The sequence below is a fragment of the Papio anubis genome, unplaced genomic scaffold (genome assembly GCF_008728515.1).
Source record: "Papio anubis isolate 15944 unplaced genomic scaffold, Panubis1.0 scaffold59, whole genome shotgun sequence".
NCBI classification, from domain to species: domain Eukaryota; kingdom Metazoa; phylum Chordata; class Mammalia; order Primates; family Cercopithecidae; genus Papio; species Papio anubis.
The window spans coordinates 215,969-234,306 of record NW_022166121.1 but is presented as its reverse complement, the minus strand read 5'-3'; the positions used below and the strand labels follow the sequence as shown (position 1 = coordinate 234,306).

Sequence of the window (18,338 nt, the reverse complement as noted above, 5' to 3'; positions counted from 1 at the left end):
GCGTGGTGGTGCATGCCTGTGGTCCCAGCTACTCAGGAGGCTGAGGCAGAAGAATCGCTTGCACCCGGGAGGTGGAGGGTACAGTGAACCGAGATCGTGCCACTGTACTCCAGCCTGGGCAACTGAGTGAGACTATGTCTCAAAAAAAAAAAAAAAAAAAAAGTTTAACAATGTATAAATATTGCAAGATTAACATCACCATCGTCGGCCAGGTGGGGTGGCTCATGCCTGTAATCCCAGCACTTTGGGAGGCCGAGGTGGGTGGTCATGAGGTCACGTGTTCAATACCAGCCTGGCCAAAATAGTGAAACCTCGTCTCTACTAGAAATACAAACATTAGCTGGTCATGGTGGCACACGCCTGTAATCCCAGCTACTCGGGAGGCTAAGGCAGGAGAATCACTTGAACCTGGGAGGTGGAGGTTGCAGTGAGCCAAGATTGTGCCACTTGCACTCCAGCCTGGGTGACAGAGCAAGACAAAAAAAAAAAAAAAAAGTTACCATTATCAAATAGTATGTTAATCTGCTCTGGCTGCTATAAATAAAATACCATAGACTGGGTGGCTTAAACAATGAAGAGTCATTTCTCATAGTTCTGGAGGCTGGGAAATCTAAGATCAGGGTGCCAGCATGGTTCTTGGTAGGAGCCCTCATCAGAACCTGTAGACAACCACTTTCTCACTGGGTCCTCATAGTGGGTGAGGGAGCTCTGATCTCTTTCTCTTCTTATAAGGATAGTAAACTCATTCTGGAGGCTCTCCTCTCATGACCTAAACCTAATTACCTCTCAGAGGCCCCACTTCCAAATACTGATTCACATTGATGGTTAAGGCTTCAGTGTATCAATTTGGAGGAGAAGTGGGGAAGACACAAACATTCAGTGCATAACAAATAATATTTCCATCCACTGGAGGAAGATGGAAAATCTAAAAGGAAATGTTAATTTAAAAAAAAGACCTTTTTAGGCCGGGCGCGGTGGCTCAAGCCTGTAATCCCAGCACTTTGGGAGGCCGAGGCGGGCGGATCACGAGGTCAGGAGATCGAGACCATCCTGGCTAACACGGTGAAACCCCGTCTCTACTAAAAATACAAAAAAACTAGCCGGGCGTGGTGGCGGGCGCCTGTAGTCCCAGCTACTTGGAGGCTGAGGCAGGAGAATGGCCTGAACCTGGGAGGCGGAGCTTGCAGTGAGCCGAGAACGCGCCACTGCACTCCAGCCTGGGTGACACAGCGCGAGACTCCGTCTCAAAAAAAAAAAAAGACCTTTTTATTCTTCATAGGACTTCTTTCTCATTCTAGTGGCTACACAAACAAGCTGAGGCACGAAGAGCAATGAATGCTGACATTCCTGAACTTTGCGATTTAAAAGAAGAAGAAAAGAACCCCGAATGGTTGAAGGATAAAGGAAAGTAAGTTGTTTGAACTCTTATCATGAGCTTTATCATGTATGAAGACATTAGTAGTTATCACAGGACGAGTATGGTGGCTCATGCCTATAATCCCAGCCCTTTGGGAAGCCGAGGTGGGATGATCACTTGAAGCCAGAAGTTCGAGACCAGCCTGGGCAACAAAGTGAGATTTTGTCTCTACAAAAAAACAAACAAAATAAAACATTAGCCTGGCGTTATGGTGAGCACCTGTAGTCCCAGCTACTCGGAAGGCTGAGGCAGGAGGATCCCTTAAGCTCAGGAGTTCATGGCGGTAGTGAGCTATGATTGGCCAGTGCATTCCAGTCTGGGCAACAGAGTGAGACCCTGTCTTTGAACAAAAAAAGTAGTTATCACATTCTCTAGATATTTTGTCTGTTTGTGTGTTGTTGCAGAAAGATAATCCAAATAAGCAAATAAGGTAGACAGGGCCTCCATATTTAAAAAGTCAGATAACAAGACAATGAGGCTCTAATTTTATTTTTTTATTTAAATGTCATAAAAATGAAAAAAAATTACATCTTTTGGAATGCTTATTAAAATTCCTTTTAAATCCCTTTTACATTTGACATAAGTCCTTCCTGATGTCTCCCATAAAAACAGACTTTTTGCAAAGCTAGAGCTGTTTTGATTATTCTTATCCATTTATTTTATTTATTTATTTTTTTTTTTGAGATAGAGTCTCATTCTGTCACCCAAGCTGGAGTGTAGTGGTGCAATCTCAGCTCACTGCAACCTCTATCCCCCAGATTCAAGCAGTTCTTCTGCCTCAGCCTCCCAAGTCTATGGTTTTACTCTTGGATTACAGGCATCCACCACCACACCCAGCTAATATTTTTTGTATTTTTAGTAGAGACGGGGTTTCACCATGTTGGTCAAGCTGGTCTCGAACTCCTGACCTCTAGTGATTCATCCACCTCGATCTCCCAAAGTGCTGGGATTACAGGCATGAGCCCCGGTGTGGGACCTATTCAAATCCATTTTTAAAAGAGGACCATTTTACTGCCTTTCAGGTCAGTGGCTCAAACACAAAGAAGATTACCATATTATCCCAGAAATTATCTTATATCTGGGCAGTCATTTTATTCATTCATTTGTATATGGATTTTTTTTTTTTTTTTTTTTTTTTTGAGACCAAGTCTCGCTCTTGTCCCCCAGGCTGGAGTGTGATGGCATAATCTCGGCTCAATGCAACCTCCATCTCCCAGGTTCAAGCGATTCTCCTGCCTCAGCCTCCTGAGTAGCTGGGATTACAGGCGCCTGCCACCACGCCCAACTAATTTTTGTATTTTTAGTAGAGACGGGGTTTCACCATGTTGGCCAGGCAGGTCTCAAACTCCTGACCTCAGGTGATCCGCCTACCTCAGCCTCCCAAAGTGCTGGGATTACAGGCGTGAGCCACTGCACCCGGCCATGAATATTTTAACATACTGATCAAAAACAGTAAATTCTGGTATATTCTGAGTGGCAGTTTGTGTTCGTATTTTGAGGCAGCTACAGATATTATTTATTATATTTCATCATATACGCTTCTGTGTTTATTTTCCTATTGCTTCTATAACAAACTACCACAAAGTTTGTGGCTTAAAACAACACAAATTTATTATCTATAGTTCTGTAGTTCAGAAGTCCAAAATGAGTTTTACTGGGCTAAAATTAGGTATCAGTTGCATTCCTTTTGAAGGCTCTAGGAGAAAAGCTATTTTCTTAAATTTCCAGCTTCTAAGCTATTTGCATTCCTTGGATTGTGGCTCCCCAGCCACTGATTGCATTCTTCTGAGCTCTGCTTCCATGATCTCTTCTCGTTTCCTGACTCTCCCGCCTCCTTCTTTCTTTTTTAAGGCCTCTTGTGTTTATATAAATCCCACCTACATCATCCAGGGTACTCTCTCCATCGAACTCTTTAACTTAATCACATCTGCAAGGTCCTTTTTGCCACGTTAGGTAACATTCGTAGGTTCTGGGATTAGAATATGGACATCTTTTTTTGGGGGGCGGGGGGCATTATCTGTCTACCACAATATCTGTATTTTTCTTTTCTTTCTCCTTTTTCTTGGTCTTTTCTCTTGTCTGTTACAACACCAGGAATTGTTTTGTGGCATTTAGCTAGAGTTGGCAATTTTTCTGAAGGTTAGAAGCCTGGAACTGACAGGTTGGCTCTTCTAACTCCCAAGAGTAATACCATATATAATCTTTCCTCCTCTTTCTCTTCTTCCTTTCTTCCTTCCTATTCATTTATTCAGCCATTAAATAAGCAATTATTGATTGCTTGCTATTTGCCAGACTATAGGCACTGAACAACAGAAATCAGGAGGAGAGAGACATACACAAATACTTAAAACACTGTGTGGGAAGTACAATAACATGGATAAGAACAAGGTAATAGGGCCGGGCGTGGTGGCTCACGCCTGTAATCCCAGCACTTTGGGAGGCCAAGGCAGGCGGATCACCTGAGGTCAGGAGTTCGAGACCAGACTGAACAACAAGTAGAAACCCCGTCTCTACTGAAAGTACAAAATTAGCTGGGTGTGGTGGCGCATGCCTGTAATCCCAGCTACTCGGGAGGCTGAGGCAGGATAATTGATTGAACCTGGGAGGTTGAGGTTGCGGTGAGCTGAAATTGTGCCACTGCACTCCAGCCTGGGCAACACAGTGAGACTCCATCTGAAAATAAAAAGAAAATTTCTGGCCAGGCATGGTGGCTCATGCCTGTAATCCCAGCACTTTGAGAGGCCAAGGTGGGCGGATTACTTGAGGTCAGGATTTTGAGACCAGCGTGGCCAACATGGTGAAACCCCATCTCTACTAAAAATATAACAATTGGCCGGTCACAGTGGCTCACTCCTATGTAATCCTAGCACTTTGGGAGCCCAAGGTGGGTGAATCACCTGAGGTCAGGATTTTGAGACCAGCCTGGCCAACATGGCGCAACCACATCTCTACCAAAACTATAAAAATTAGCGGGGCGTGGTGGCAGGTGCCTGTATTCCCAGCTAATCAGGAGGCTGAGGCAGGAGAATTGCCTCAACCCGGGTGGCAGAGGTTGCGGTGAGCTGAGATCGTGCCATTGCACTCCAGCCTGGGCAACAAGAGCGAAACTCCGTCTCAAAAAAAAAAAAAAAAATTAGCTGGGTGTGGTGGTGGGCGCCCATAATCCCACCTACTCAGAGGCGGAGGCAGGAGAATCGCTTGAACCCAGGAGGTGGAGGTTGCAGTGTGCCGAGACTGAGCCACTGCACTCCAGCCTGGGCGACAGAGCAAGACTCCATCAAAAAAAAAAAAAGAGTAAGGAAAAGAATTGGGCCCTTTCCTAACACCATGTACAAAAAGAACTCAAAATCAAAGACCTAAATGTAAGGACTAAACTATAAAACTCTTAGAAGAGAACACAGGGTGCTTCCTTACATTGGATTTGGTAACGTTTCCTGGATATGACACCAAAACCATAGGCAACAAAAGAAAAAATGGTTAAGTTGGACCACATCAAAATTAAACACTTTTGTGCATTGAAGACACTATAAATAGAGTAAAAAGGCAACCCACAGAATAGAGAAAATATTTGCAGATCCAGAATATATATGAACTACTACTCAACAACAAAACAAATAACCTAATTTAAAAATGGGCAAAGAGGCCAGGTGAAGTGGCTCACGCCTGTAATCCCAGCTTTTTGGCAGGCCAAGGTGGGTGGATCACCTGAGGCCAGGAGTTCGAGACCAGGTTGGCCATCATGGTGAAACCCTGTCTCTACTAAAAATACAAAAACTAGTCGGGAGTGGTGGCTCACACCTGTAATCCCAGCTAATCTGAGTCTCAGAGGCGTGAGAATCACTTAAACCTGGGAGGTAGAGGTTGCAGTGAGCTGAGATGGCACCACTGAACTCCAGCCTGGGCAACGGAGAGAGACTCTGCTCAAAAAAATAATAATAATTTTTAAAAATAATAATAATGGGCTGGGTGCAGCACACCAACATGGCACAAGTATACATATGTAACAAACCTGCACGTTATGCACATGTACCCTACAACTGAAAGTATAATAATAATAAATAAATTAAATAATAATAATAATAATAATAATAATGGGCAAAGAACTTAAACAGGTTTTTCTCCAAAGAAGAGAGACAAATGGCTAGTAAATATGAAAAGATGTTTAACATCACTAACCATTTGGGAAAGGTCTATCAAAACCACTATGAAATGCCACTTCACACCCATTAGGACGGCTACTCAGAAAAAAAAAAAAACCCAGAAAATAACAAGTGTTAGTGAGGATGCGGAGAAATTAGAATCCTGTGCACTGTTGGTAGAGGTATAGAATGATTCAGCTGCTATGGGAAACAGTATTGTGGTACCTCAAAAAAATAAAAATAGGGCCGGGCGCAATGGCTTACGCCTGTAATCCCAGCACTTTTGGGAGGCCGAGGCATGTGCATCGCCTGAGGTCAGGAGTTCAAGATCAGCCTGACCAACATGAAGAAACCCTGTCTCTACTAAAAATACAAAATTAGCCAGGCATGGTGGTGCATGCCTGTAATCCCAGCTACTTGGGAGGCTGAGGCAGGAGAATCGCTTTAACCCGGGAGGCGGAGGTTGCTGTGAGCCAAGATCGTGCCATTATATTCTAGCCTGGGCAACAAGAGCTAAATTCCGTCTAAAAAAATAAATAAATAAATAAAAAATAATAGTAAAAATAGATTTTTTTTTTCCTTTTTCTGAGATAAGGTCTGGCTCTATAGCCCAGGCTGGAGTGTAGTGGTGTGAACTTGGCTCACTGCAACCTCTACCCTTCAGGTTCAAGCCATCCTCCCACCTAAGCCTCCCAAGTAGCTGGGACCACAGGCACAAGCCACTGTGCCCAGCTAATTTTTATATTTTTTGTAGAGCCAGGGTTTTGCCATGTTGCCTAGGAGGGTCTCAAACTCATAAGCCCACGCCATCTGCTCACCTTGGCCTCACAAAGTTCTGGGATTATAAGCGTGAGCCACCATGCCTGGCCTAAAATAGAATTAGTATATGATCCAGTAATTCCACTTCTTGGTGTATACCCAAAAGAATTAAAAGCAGGAACACAAACAGATATTTATACAACCATGTTCATAACAATAACATTCACAATATCAAAACATATAAGCAACCCAAGTGTCCATTGAGGGATAAATGGATAAATAAAATGTGTTATATCCATAACAATGCAGTGTTATTTCAGCTTTGAAAAGAGAGAAAGTCCTGTGACATGCTACAACATGGATGAACCTTGAAGACATTATGCTAAGTGAAATAGGCCAGTCACAAAAGGACAAACATATGATTTCACTTTTGTGAGATACTTAGAGTGGTCAAACTCATAGAGACAGAAAGTCAAATGGTGGTTGTGAATGACTAGAGAGGATGGGGAATGGAGGGTTATTCTCTAACTCCTGGGTATGGAGTCTCAATTTGAAAAGATGAAAAAGTTCTGAATATGGATGGTGATGATCGTTGCACAATGTAAATGTAGTTAATGCCACTGAATTTTACATTTAAGAATGGTTAAAATGGTGAATTTTGTTATATATATTTTACCACAGTTTAAAAAATAAGGTTCGGTGTAGACACTGTAGATTACCTAGCCAACATTTATTCTCTCCCTTCATCCTTATTAGATGAGCTCGTATTTTGTTGAGGTGTGCAGCCCTTGCCCATGTGACTTAGGACAGTGACCCTATTCCAAGTCCAGGGATAAATTCTCATTGACTTCAACAGATTATTATTGCTTTAGTTGCATTCCTGCTTTTAAAAAGAAAAAAGATATAGATACAAAAATACTTATTATAATGTTCTTTATAAAAGCAAAAGTAGGCCAGGCGCGGTGGCTCAAGCCTGTAATCCCAGCACTTTGGGAGGCCGAGACGGGCGGATCACAAGGTCAGGAGATCGAGACCATCCTGGCGAACCCGGTGAAACCCCGTCTCTACTAAAAAATACAAAAAACTAGCCGGGCGAGGTGGCGGGCGCCTGTAGTCCCAGCTACTCGGGAGGCTGAGGCAGGAGAATGGCGTGAACCCGGGAGGCGGAGCTTGCAGTGAGCTGAGATCCGGCCACTGCACTCCAGCCTGGGTGACAGAGCGAGACTCCGTCTCAAAAAAAAAAAAAAAAAAAAAAAAAGCAAAAGTATTGGAAAACAAGACCCCCTAAATGTACCTAAGTAGGAGGAAATTGGTTTCAGAAATCCTAGCACTTATGAGAGAATACTGTAAGAATAATCCATGTATTATGTATACTCTGTAAAAATGTATTTATCTATTTTTTAACATGGAAAGATGGACATGTTTTTGAATTTTTAAAACCATTCTAAACAGCAGTGAGGAGTTTAGTGAGGAGTTTAGTGAGGAGTCAAATTGGGGAGGTAGGGGTAGGAGGAGAGAGAGAGAGAGATGGCGGCAGGGCAGGGGGCAGGCAGGGAGGGAGGCAAGGATAAAGGAAAAGAGAGTTTGAGGGAGACAAAGACTGGTTTTTATTTGTGTTTTTGTTTTAAGGGTATGTACTTTTGGTCAATGAGAGGTGAAAGGAAGTAAACTGGGAGTTTTCTGGAAAAGATTTTCTTTCTCTTAGGGAACATATATCAGAAAATACTGTTACCTTTTCTTCCAATGAGTATTATGCCTGTATGTGGCACCTTGGGCTATTATGTCCATGAGGAAAATCAGCCTGATTGTGGTTCCTGCTGAGTGCAGTAGAATGGACAGATGGAAGGAGCCTGCGGCCTTGATAACACCTTTGAGCTGCTGATTGGGCTTGGAGCTTCTTTCCTCTGGACTTTTTATTTATTTATTTTATTTATTTATTTATTTTTTTGAGGCCGAGTCTTGCTCTGTCACCCAGGCTGGAGTGCAGTGGCCGGATCTCAGCTCGCTGCAAGCTCCGCTTCTCGGGTTCCCGCCATTCTCCTGCCTCAGCCTCCCAAGTAGCTGGGACTACAGGCGCCCGCCACCTCGCCCGGCTAGTTTTTTGTATTTTTTAGTAGAGACGGGGTTTCATTGTGTTAGCCAGGATGGTCTCGATCTCCTGACCTCGTGATCCACCCATCTCGGCCTCCCAAAGTGCTGGGATTACAGGCTTGAGCCACCGCGCCCGGCCTCCTCTGGACTTTTTATTTTTGTTTTTTTAATCTTCTTTATAAGGGCCTTAATCCCATGGACTTCAAAAATGTGAGATAATTTATTTCCTTACTTGTTTAAGCCCACTTGAGTTGTGGTTCTGTTACTTGCAATCAGAAACGTCGCTGATATGAGGCATTTCAGAAATGTAAACTACCCATAGAATTAGCTCTTCTAGTTTGTACAAGTTATTTTCAGCTTGAGTTTAGCTCAAGTTAGATGTGACAATGGTGTAATCTTACCTTTTATTCAGTTTACTGGCTGCTTTTGTAGGTTTACTTTTGACATGTTTAATATTCTAGAGCAGCAAAGTATGCAGTATAACGGAATGAACATGAATACAAAGTTATATTTATATGACATTTTTTATTTTCAGCAAAGTATTTTCCATTTTCCTGTTGATGTACTTTTTCAAATTTTTGTAAGTGGAAATTATACATAAAAAAGAGGCCGGGTGCGGCGGCTCACGCCTGTAATCCCAGCACTTTGGGAGGCCGAGGCAGGCAGATCACCTGAGGTCAGGAGTTCAAGACCAGTCTGACCAAGATGGAGAAACCCTATCTCTACTAAAAATACAAAATTAGCCAGGTGTGGCGGTGCATGCCTGTAATCCCAGCTACTCAGGAGACTGAGGCAAGAGAATCGTTTGAACCCGGGAGGTGGAGATTGCAGCGAGCCAAGATTGTACCATTGCACTCCAGCCTAGGCAACAAGAGTGAAACTCTGTCTCAAAAAACAAACAAAAAACAAAGAAACTTTGCATTTTGAAGAGATCCTTTAACTGTGTACATCTCTTTATTTGAAGAAAATTTTGGAACATTTGAACTGAAAGAGTATATCCATTGCAAGTACCCGAAAAACCCAATTCAAATTGGCTTTATATTGAAAGGAATTTATTGTCTTATATAACTAAACAGCTAAAGGTGTTTTTTATTTCAAGTAAAGGTTGATCTAGCAGCTTAACTGTATCATGAAGGGCTGTTTCTTTCTGCCTTTTTATTCCTTTCATATTTCCATAATATCAGCTTTATTCTAATGCCAGCTCATCCCATAGTGTTAAAAATGGTCAGCAACAATGTGGGATATGTGGCTTCTTCGTTTATATCCAGCAGGGGGAGAAGTATGCCCAACTTTTCCTTCTCCAACTCTGAAACCATCCCACAGGCTTCAGTCTCAATAGAACAATATAGGTCACACAAGCCCATCCCTGAGTCAATTACTGTAGCAAAAATAATGAAAATATGCCTACTGGCTTAAATTACTAATGTCTACCCTTGGAAGTGGGAGTGCGGTCCATTCCATTCAAATGACAGGCTGGTATATGTGAAAAGAGATGGATTCAGTGCAGCCAACAATGTTTACCCTAAAGAGAATGCAAAAAGAGGTAAGCCATCCTCTTTGTCAAATACAATTAGATATTATTTCTGTGTTTCTCTTTCAATGTTAAATTGTTTTTCTTCTCTGTTTTTGTCTCATTAGCAAATTGTTTGCAACAGAAAACTATTTGGCAGCTATCAATGCATATAATTTAGCCATAAGACTAAATAATAAAATGCCACTCTTGTATTTGAACCGGGCTGCTTGCCACCTAAAACTGAAAAACTTACACAAGGCTATTGAAGATTCCTCTAAGGTATGGATATCTATCTATGATATATGGTGCTTTAAATATATCCTTCTATTAATTGGTTTAAATGATTATCTTTTTCTGTTCAATTGAAATAATTGAAATGCAAAGATTTTAAAAATTGTCTTTCTTATTGAATCTTTTGTTTTTTAAACTGATTTTTTACTAATGGACAAGGATCTGGTGTTTTTTTGTGACTTCTATGAATAGTTAGTTAGATTAAAAATCAGCTGTTACTGGCCAGGCCTGGTGGCTCACACCTATAATCCCAGCACTTTGGGAGGCCAAGGTGGGTGGATCATGAGGTCAGGAGATTGAGACCATCCTGGCCAACATGGTGAAACCCCATTTCTACTAAAATACAAAAAATTAGCTGGGTGTGGTGGTGTGTGCCTGTTGTCCCAGCTACTCGGGAGGCTGAGGCAGGGGAGTCGCTTGAACCCGGGAGGTGGAGATTGCAGTGAGCTGAGATTGTGCCACTGCACTCTAGCCTGGAGAGAGAGACTCCATCAAAAAAAACAAAAAACAAACAAACAAAAAAACTCCAGGGTTACTGTATTGCCCTTCAAGTTCACAAGGATATTAGTAAATGTGTTTTTTGTTTTTTAGACCGGGTCTTGCTCTGTCACCCAGGCTGGAGTGCAGTAGTAAGATGACAACTCACTGCTGCAGCCTTGACCTCCTAATCTCAAGCGATCCTCCCATCTCAGCTTCCCAAGTAGCTGGGATTATAGGCATACAACCACCACACCCAGCTATTTTTTTTTTTTTTTTAATAGAGACGAGGTCTCCCTATGTTGCTCAGGTTGGTCTTGAACTCCTGGGTTCAAGGGCTGCTACAACCTTGGCCTCCCAAAGTGCTGGAATTACAGGCGTGAGCCATTGTACCCAGCCGGAAATTAGTAAATGGTGGTCAGTTGTGTTTACCCCTTTCCTTTCCCCTTTCCTTCTTCTTCCTTCCTTCCTTCCTTCCTTCCTTCCTTCCTTCCTTCCTTCCTTCCTTCCTTCCTTCCTTCCTCCCTCCCTCCCTTCCTCCCTCCTTCCTTCCTCCCTCTCTCCCTCCTTCCTTCCTCCCTTCCTCCCTCCATGCCTTCCTCCTTCCCTCCCTTTCTTTCCTTTTTGTTTCTTTCTTCATCTCTCCTTCTTTCCTTCCTCCCTTCCTTCCCTCCCTCCCTCTCTCCCTCTCTCCTTCCCTCTCTTTTCTTTCTTCCTCCTCCTTTTTTTTTTTTTTTTTTTTTTTGAGATAGAATCTGGCTCTGTCACCCAGGCTGGAGTACAGAGGTGTGATCACCGATCACTGCAGTCTCGACCTTCCAATCTCAAGTGATCCTCCCACCACAGCCTCCCAAGTAGCTGGGACTACAGGCATACATCACCACACATAGCTAATTTTTGTATTTTTTGTAGAGATGGGGTTTGGCCATGTTGCCCAGGCTGTTCTCCAACTCCTGGGCTCAAGCAGTCCTCCTGCGTCACCTTTGCAAGGTGCTAGGATTAAAGGTGTGAGCCACCTCACCTGGCCCACCCTTTTTCTTATTAAAGTTTTGCAGACTCGGCCGGGCACGGTGGCTTACGCCTGTAATCTCAGCACTTTGGGAGACCGAGGCAAGCAGATCACCAGAGGTCAAGACCAGCCTGCCCAACATGGTGAAACCCCGTCTCTACTAAAAACACAAAATTTAGCCAGGTGTGGGGATGGGTCTGTAGTCCCAGGCTATAGGAGAGGTTGAGGCAGGAGAATCACTTCAACCCAGGAGGCAGAGGTTGCAGTGAGCTGAGATCATGCCATTGCACTCCAGCCTAGGTGACAGAGTGAGACTCTATCTCAAAAAAAAAAAAATTTTTTTTGCAGACTCAGTGCATGGTAGAAGGAAGAACACTTGGTTTTCCCTTGTTATTTCTACCACGTGTGCAGTAAAAGGATATCCCTTTGTTAAAAAAATTTTAAGGTTTTTTTTTTTGAGACGATGTCTCTCTCTGTCGCCCAGGCTGTAGTACATTGGCATGACATCTGCTCACTGCAACCTCTTCCTCCCAGGTTCAAGAGATTCTCCTGCCTCAGCCTCCCAAGTAGGTAGGATTATAGCTGCACACCACCACACCTGGCTAATTTTTGTATTTTGTTTTGTTTCGGTTTTTTTTTTTTTTTTTTTTTTGAGACGGAGTTTTGCTCTTGTTGCCCAAGCTGCAGTGCAATCGTGATCTCAGCTCACAACAACCTCTGCCTCCTGGGTTCAAGCAATTCTCCTGCCTCAGCCTCCTGAGTAGCTGGGATTACAGGCATGTGTCTCCATGCCGGGCTAATACTGTATTTTTAGTAGAGATGGGTTTCTCCATGTTGGTGAGGCTGGTCTCAAACTCCCGACCTCAGGTGATCTGCCCGCCTCGGCCTCCCAAAGTGCTGGGATTACAGGCTTGAGCCACCATGCCTGGCCTAATTTTTGTATTTTTAGTAGAGACAGGGTTTCACCATGCTGGCTAGGCTGGTCTCAAACTCCTGACTTCAGGTAATCCACTCACTTCAGCCTCCCAAAGTGCTGGGATTACAGGCATGAGCCACCACACCCAGCAAAATTTTTTTAAGTTTTTAATTTTTTAAGAGATAGCCTGTTGCCCAGGCGAGAGTGCAGTGGCTCACTGCAACCTCAGGCTCCTGGGCTCAAGTAATCATTCTGCCTTGGCTTCCCAAAGTGCTGGGATTACAGGTGTGAGTCACCATGCCCAGCCCAGATATCACTACAGTCATTTTCTCATTTACAGGGTAACTTAGTATATTCTACTTTCCATTACTAGTATTTCATGTGAATGTCTTGAACTTCTACAGCTTTTTCTTTTTTCCATGTCAAGATAACTTGTTTTAAGGGAATATCATGTGCAAAATCTCTTAGGTAGCTTCTTGAGATTGAGGATATGGAGGACACAACCAATATCCTCACACTTTGATATCATACTACTTTTATGATCCAGTTTTTCTTTGACTCTCAAAATGCAAACAAATATTTATTGAATGAATGAATAAGCTGAGTACAATCCGAATACAAAAGCCCACAAATCCTTTTTAATAATTCCTCCTAGTAAAAATAAAGCTGTGGAGATGTGAAATGATAAGCCTGACAATAACCTTGGAGGGGTATGAATCCCATACAGGAGCAACTGAAAAATTCCTTAAGTAGTTCAACATATCTCTTCTGGAAGACCTGATAATAATTATTTCTTTTATATATATATATTTGTGTGTGTGTGTATGTGTGTGTGTGTGTGTATATATATATTTGGTAAATTCCTGTAGCAGCTAAGCTAAAAATTTAGGTGAGGACTGGAGGCCTTTTTTTTTTTTGAGATGGAGTCTTACTTTTGTTGCCTGGGCTGGAGTGCAGTGGTCACGATCTCAGCTCACTGAAACCTCCGCCTCCTGGGTTCAAGCAATTCTCCCGCCTCAACCTCCCAAGTAGCTAGGACTACAGGTGCGCACCACCACACCCAGATAATTTTTGTATTTTTTTTAAGTGGAGACAGAGTTTGGCCATGTTGGCCAGGCTGGTCTCAAAATCCTAACCTCAGGTGATCCACCCACCTCGGCCTCACAAAGTGTTGGGATTACAGGTGTGAGCCACCATGCCCAGCCTTTTGCTTGTTTAAATTAAGAAATTATAACTTTCATATAATAATTATATATATTTTGTAAGGCACTGGAGTTACTGATGCCACCTGTTACAGACAATGCTAATGCAAGAATGAAGGCACATGTACGACGTGGAACAGCATTCTGTCAACTAGAATTGTATGTAGAAGGTAAGGAATTGATAGAAATGGTGTAAAAGTCCAAAATTATACTCTGAAAAAAATGTCATTGGAATTATTTAAGATCATGACTTTGAAGGACTCCATTTTTAAATATTTTTAGCATTTAATTTATTCTTAGTAATGTCTGCAGCATATCTGACAATACATTATTTCTGAATTATATTTTAAAAATTCATTGTAGAAGGGAATTAAAATAAGTGTGAACAACAAGTTTCAGTCTAGAAAAATGCTATATTGACTGGGTGCAGTGGCTCACGCCTGTAATCCCATCACTTTGGGAGGCAGAGGCGGGCGGATTACCTGAGGTCAGGAGTTTGAGAACAGCCTGACCAACATGGAGAAACCCTCTACTAAAAATACAAAATTAGCTGGGCGTAGTGGCTCATGCCTATAATCCCAGCTACTTGGGAGGCTGAGGCAGGAGAATCGCTTGAACCCGGGAGGCGGAGGTTGTGGTGAGCTGAAATTGCGCCATTGCCCTCCAGCCTGGGCAATAACAGCGAAACTCCTTCTCAAAAAAAAAAAAAAAAAGGCTGCTGGGCGCGGTGGCTCAAGCCTGTAATTCCAGCACTTTGGGAGGCTGAGATGGGCGAATCACGAGGTCAGGAGATCGAGACCATCCTGGCTAACACGGTGAAACCCTGTCTCTACTAAAAAATACAAAAAACTAGCCGGGCGAGGTGGCGGGCATCTGTAGTCCCAGCTACTCAGGAGGCTGAGGCAGGAGAATGGCGTAAACCCGGGAGGCGGAGCTTGCAGTGAGCTGAGATCCGGCCACTGCACTCCAGCCTGGGCAAGACTCCGTCTCAAAAAAAATAAAAAGTAAAATACAATAAAAAGACTATGTTACCAGACAACACTTCATAGAAACATATGTGATAAATGTTGGGTGTGGTGCTTCACCCCTGTAATGAAGGGTGGCTTGAGGCCAGGAGTTTGAGACCAGCCTGGGCAATATAGTGAGACCTTGTCTCTTACAAAAAAAAAAAAAAAAATACATGATAGGCCAGGCGGGGTGGCTCATGCCTGTGATCTCAGCACTTTGAGAGGCTGAAGCAGGTGAATCACAAGGTCAGGAGATCGAGACCATCCTGGCTAACATGGTGAAACCCCGTCTCTACTAAAAATAAAAAAACAAAATTAGCCAGGCATGGTGGCAGGTGCCTGTAGTCCCAGCTACTCAGGAGGCTGAGGCGGGAGAATGGAGCGAACCCGGGAGGCAGAGCTTGCAGTGAGGCAAGATCGTGCCACTGCACTCCAGCCTGGGTGACAGAGCAAGACTCCGTCTCAAAACCAACCAACCAACCAAACAAACAAAAAACATGATAAAATATATAAATGATTTGAGATATCATGGATATTTATCTCAAAGAGCTTCCTTGGTCATACCCTGTATGTATGTATGTATTTGTGTGTCTGTATGTATGTATACACACACACCTAAGCTCAGAAATAACGATCTACCATAGTGCATGCATATTGCTTATATTTGTTAGATTGTATTAAGGTCTATAATTTAGCTCCATGTATACAGAAAACATACCATTTATTTTATTTTATTTCAAATAGATTTAGGTGGCCAGGTGTGGTAGCTCACACCTGTAATCCCAGAACTTTGGGAGACTAACATAGTGAAACCCCATCTCTACCAAAAATACAAAATTAGCTGGGTGTGGTGGCACATGCCTGTAATCCCAGCTACTTGGGAGGCTGAGGCAGGGGAATCACCTGAACCTGGGAGGCAGAGGTTGCAGTGAGCCGAGATTGTGCCATTGCATTCCAGCCTGGGCAACAGGAGTGAAACTCCGTCTCAAAAGCAAAAACAAAAAACAAAAAACCCCCGAAAACTATATATATATAGTTGCAGTTATTTGCAGTTACTCATGCTGTACCAAAGGCAAAATTTTGTAGTAGCCAAAGTTTATCTTCAAGGCTTCTCCTCCCATACCTCCCTAAGGAGAAGCCTGTTCAGCTTCCATTCACTCAAGGCCTAAAGGCCACCTCTTGATGATGTCTTGCCAGGGCTCCAGGCTATACATTTTTATTATTCTGTTTTCATTTTTAAAGTTGGTTCTGCTATTTGTAGGAGATTTTTTTCTAACCAAGGCATCCACATTGGGTTTATATGCCCCAACCTTTTTTAAATGTCTTATTCAATTTCAGGAGGATAAAGATGACCAAGACAGGAATGAAAAGTTCTTCAGAAATTATGGTATCGTTGGCCGGGCGCGGTGGCTCAAGCCTGTAATCCCAGCTTTTTGGGAGGCCGAGACGGGCGGATCACAAGGTCAGGAGATCGAGACCATCCTGGCTAACCCGGTGAAACCCCGTCTCTACTAAAAAATACAAAAAACTAGCTGGGCAAGGTGGCGGGCGCCTGTAGTCCCAGCTACTCGGGAGGCTGAGGCAGGAGAATGGCGTGAGCCCGGGAGGCGGAGCTTGCAGTGAGCTGAGGTCCGGCCACTTTACTCCAGCCTGGGCGACAGAGCAAGACTCCGTCTCAAAAAAAAAAAAAAAAAAAAGAAATTATGGTATCGTAGATTGTTTTGAGCTACAAAGACCCCTTCTTTTAAAGATAAGAAAGTTGAGGCTTGGAGAAGTTCAGTGAATTGCCTGAGCTGGCATAACAAATCAATAGCATTTTAGGAACTAGAACTCAAGTTTCCTTATTCTGAAATAAATATTTTTTTTCCATTGCGTTTTTGGGTGAAGATTGAGATCCAGTTACATATTTTTAACAAGCAGTAGACAATGCTTTCATTTTTAACCATTTTTTTCTCAAATGAATTCTGTACATACAGTAGCTACAGAAAGCAGCTTATACTACCGGCCGGGCGCAGTGGCTCACACCTGTAATCCTAGCACTTTGGGAGGCTGAAGCAGGCGGATTGCCTGAGTTCAGGAGTTTGAGAACAGCCTGGGCAACAGCCGTCTCCACTAAAATACAAAAAACTAGCTGGCGAGGTGGCGGGCCCCTGTAGTCCCAGCTACTCGGGAGGCTGAGGCAGGAGAATGGCATTAACCCGGGAGGCGGAGCTTGCAGTGAGCCGAGATCGTGGCACTGCACTCCAGCCTGGGAGACAGAGTGAGACAGTCTCCAAAAAAAAAAAAAAAAAGAAAAGAAAAGACAGCTTATACTATGTTCTAGTCAATGAATAAAGTATGGTTTCAGTCTACAAAAAATATTTATTTATTTATTTATTTATTTTGAGACGGAGTCTCGTTCTGTAGCCCAGGCTGGAGTACAGTGTCGCCATCTTGGCTCACGGCAACCTCCACCTCCTGGGTTCAAGCAATTCTCCTGCCTCCGCCTCTCATTTATGTCATAATGAGTCTAAGTTGTTAGTTTATTTGTGCATGAATTTAAAATAACTGTTGCTTACAGAACATTGAATAAAATAATTCCCTAAATCACTGAAAAATTTCTGCAATCTTATAGAGATACTACTATGTGTGTAAAGATGGGAATCCAATTTAAAACTTGGTACTTGTCCTGAACCATGCTACTAGTGGCTATTTTTACTTTAAACAACTATCATCTAGATAAAAGAAGTACTAATAAAATATTTATTGTATTAATCATCATTGCTATATAAACACAGGCCTACAGGATTATGAAGCGGCACTTAAGATTGATCCATCCAACAAAATTGTACAAATTGATGCTGAGAAGATTCGGAATGTAATTCAAGGAACAGAACTAAAATCTTAATGACTATTAGAAGTAACTAAGTATTGTTATAAGTTTTTTAAAAAGACCTGGAGGCATTAGAAATCTTTGTACATATTATGGCCAATTGTACAGGATTGCTTTCTGTTTAGTACTCTAGTTCTGTAGAGGGCAAAATATTATAAATCTATAGAAAATAAAGTGACTTGAACCATTTTTGAATAAATCTAAATAAGAACCTATTTTGATTCCTTATTTCTTCATATTAATACATACGTATACATTTTTGTGTTACTGAATTAAGCTTGCCCTTGTAACAAAATATATTTTGGTATAGTTACCAGGACACTTACTGATTAATTTTTAACAAGGTAGAATTTTAAAATAAAAGATTGTTTATAAATAACTTTTGTTTGTATTAATATATGATTTAATTGACTGAATGGTTGACTTTGGTATAATAAATGTTGACAGGTTTTCCGTTAGTTTCCAAATGCACAGAACCTTATTTTTTGTTTAATACGTGTCTAATGCTCGTTGTTCAAGATTAGACTAGTTCAGCCTAGTATAAAATAATTGTTTAGAAAACTTATCTTCAACTTCAGTTATAGGCTGTGCAACTGAAAACCGATCATATTTCATAACATTATCTGGTGAAGATAAATTTTTGAG

General features: G+C 42.3%; 1 protein-coding gene across 1 annotated transcript in view; it reads left to right on the top strand.

Annotated features, from left to right (window-relative positions):
- The window catches only part of DNAAF4 (dynein axonemal assembly factor 4), a 67,726-nt gene extending 49,818 nt beyond the window's left edge, over positions 1–17,908 (top strand). The window contains 4 exon segments of the mRNA XM_009210214.4: positions 1,299–1,408; positions 10,045–10,198; positions 13,879–13,984; positions 17,599–17,908. Of these exon segments, the coding sequence (XP_009208478.2) occupies positions 1,299–1,408; positions 10,045–10,198; positions 13,879–13,984; positions 17,599–17,708 (480 nt within the window). The 3' untranslated portion in view covers positions 17,709–17,908.
- The last annotated feature ends 430 nt before the right edge of the window (positions 17,909–18,338 follow it).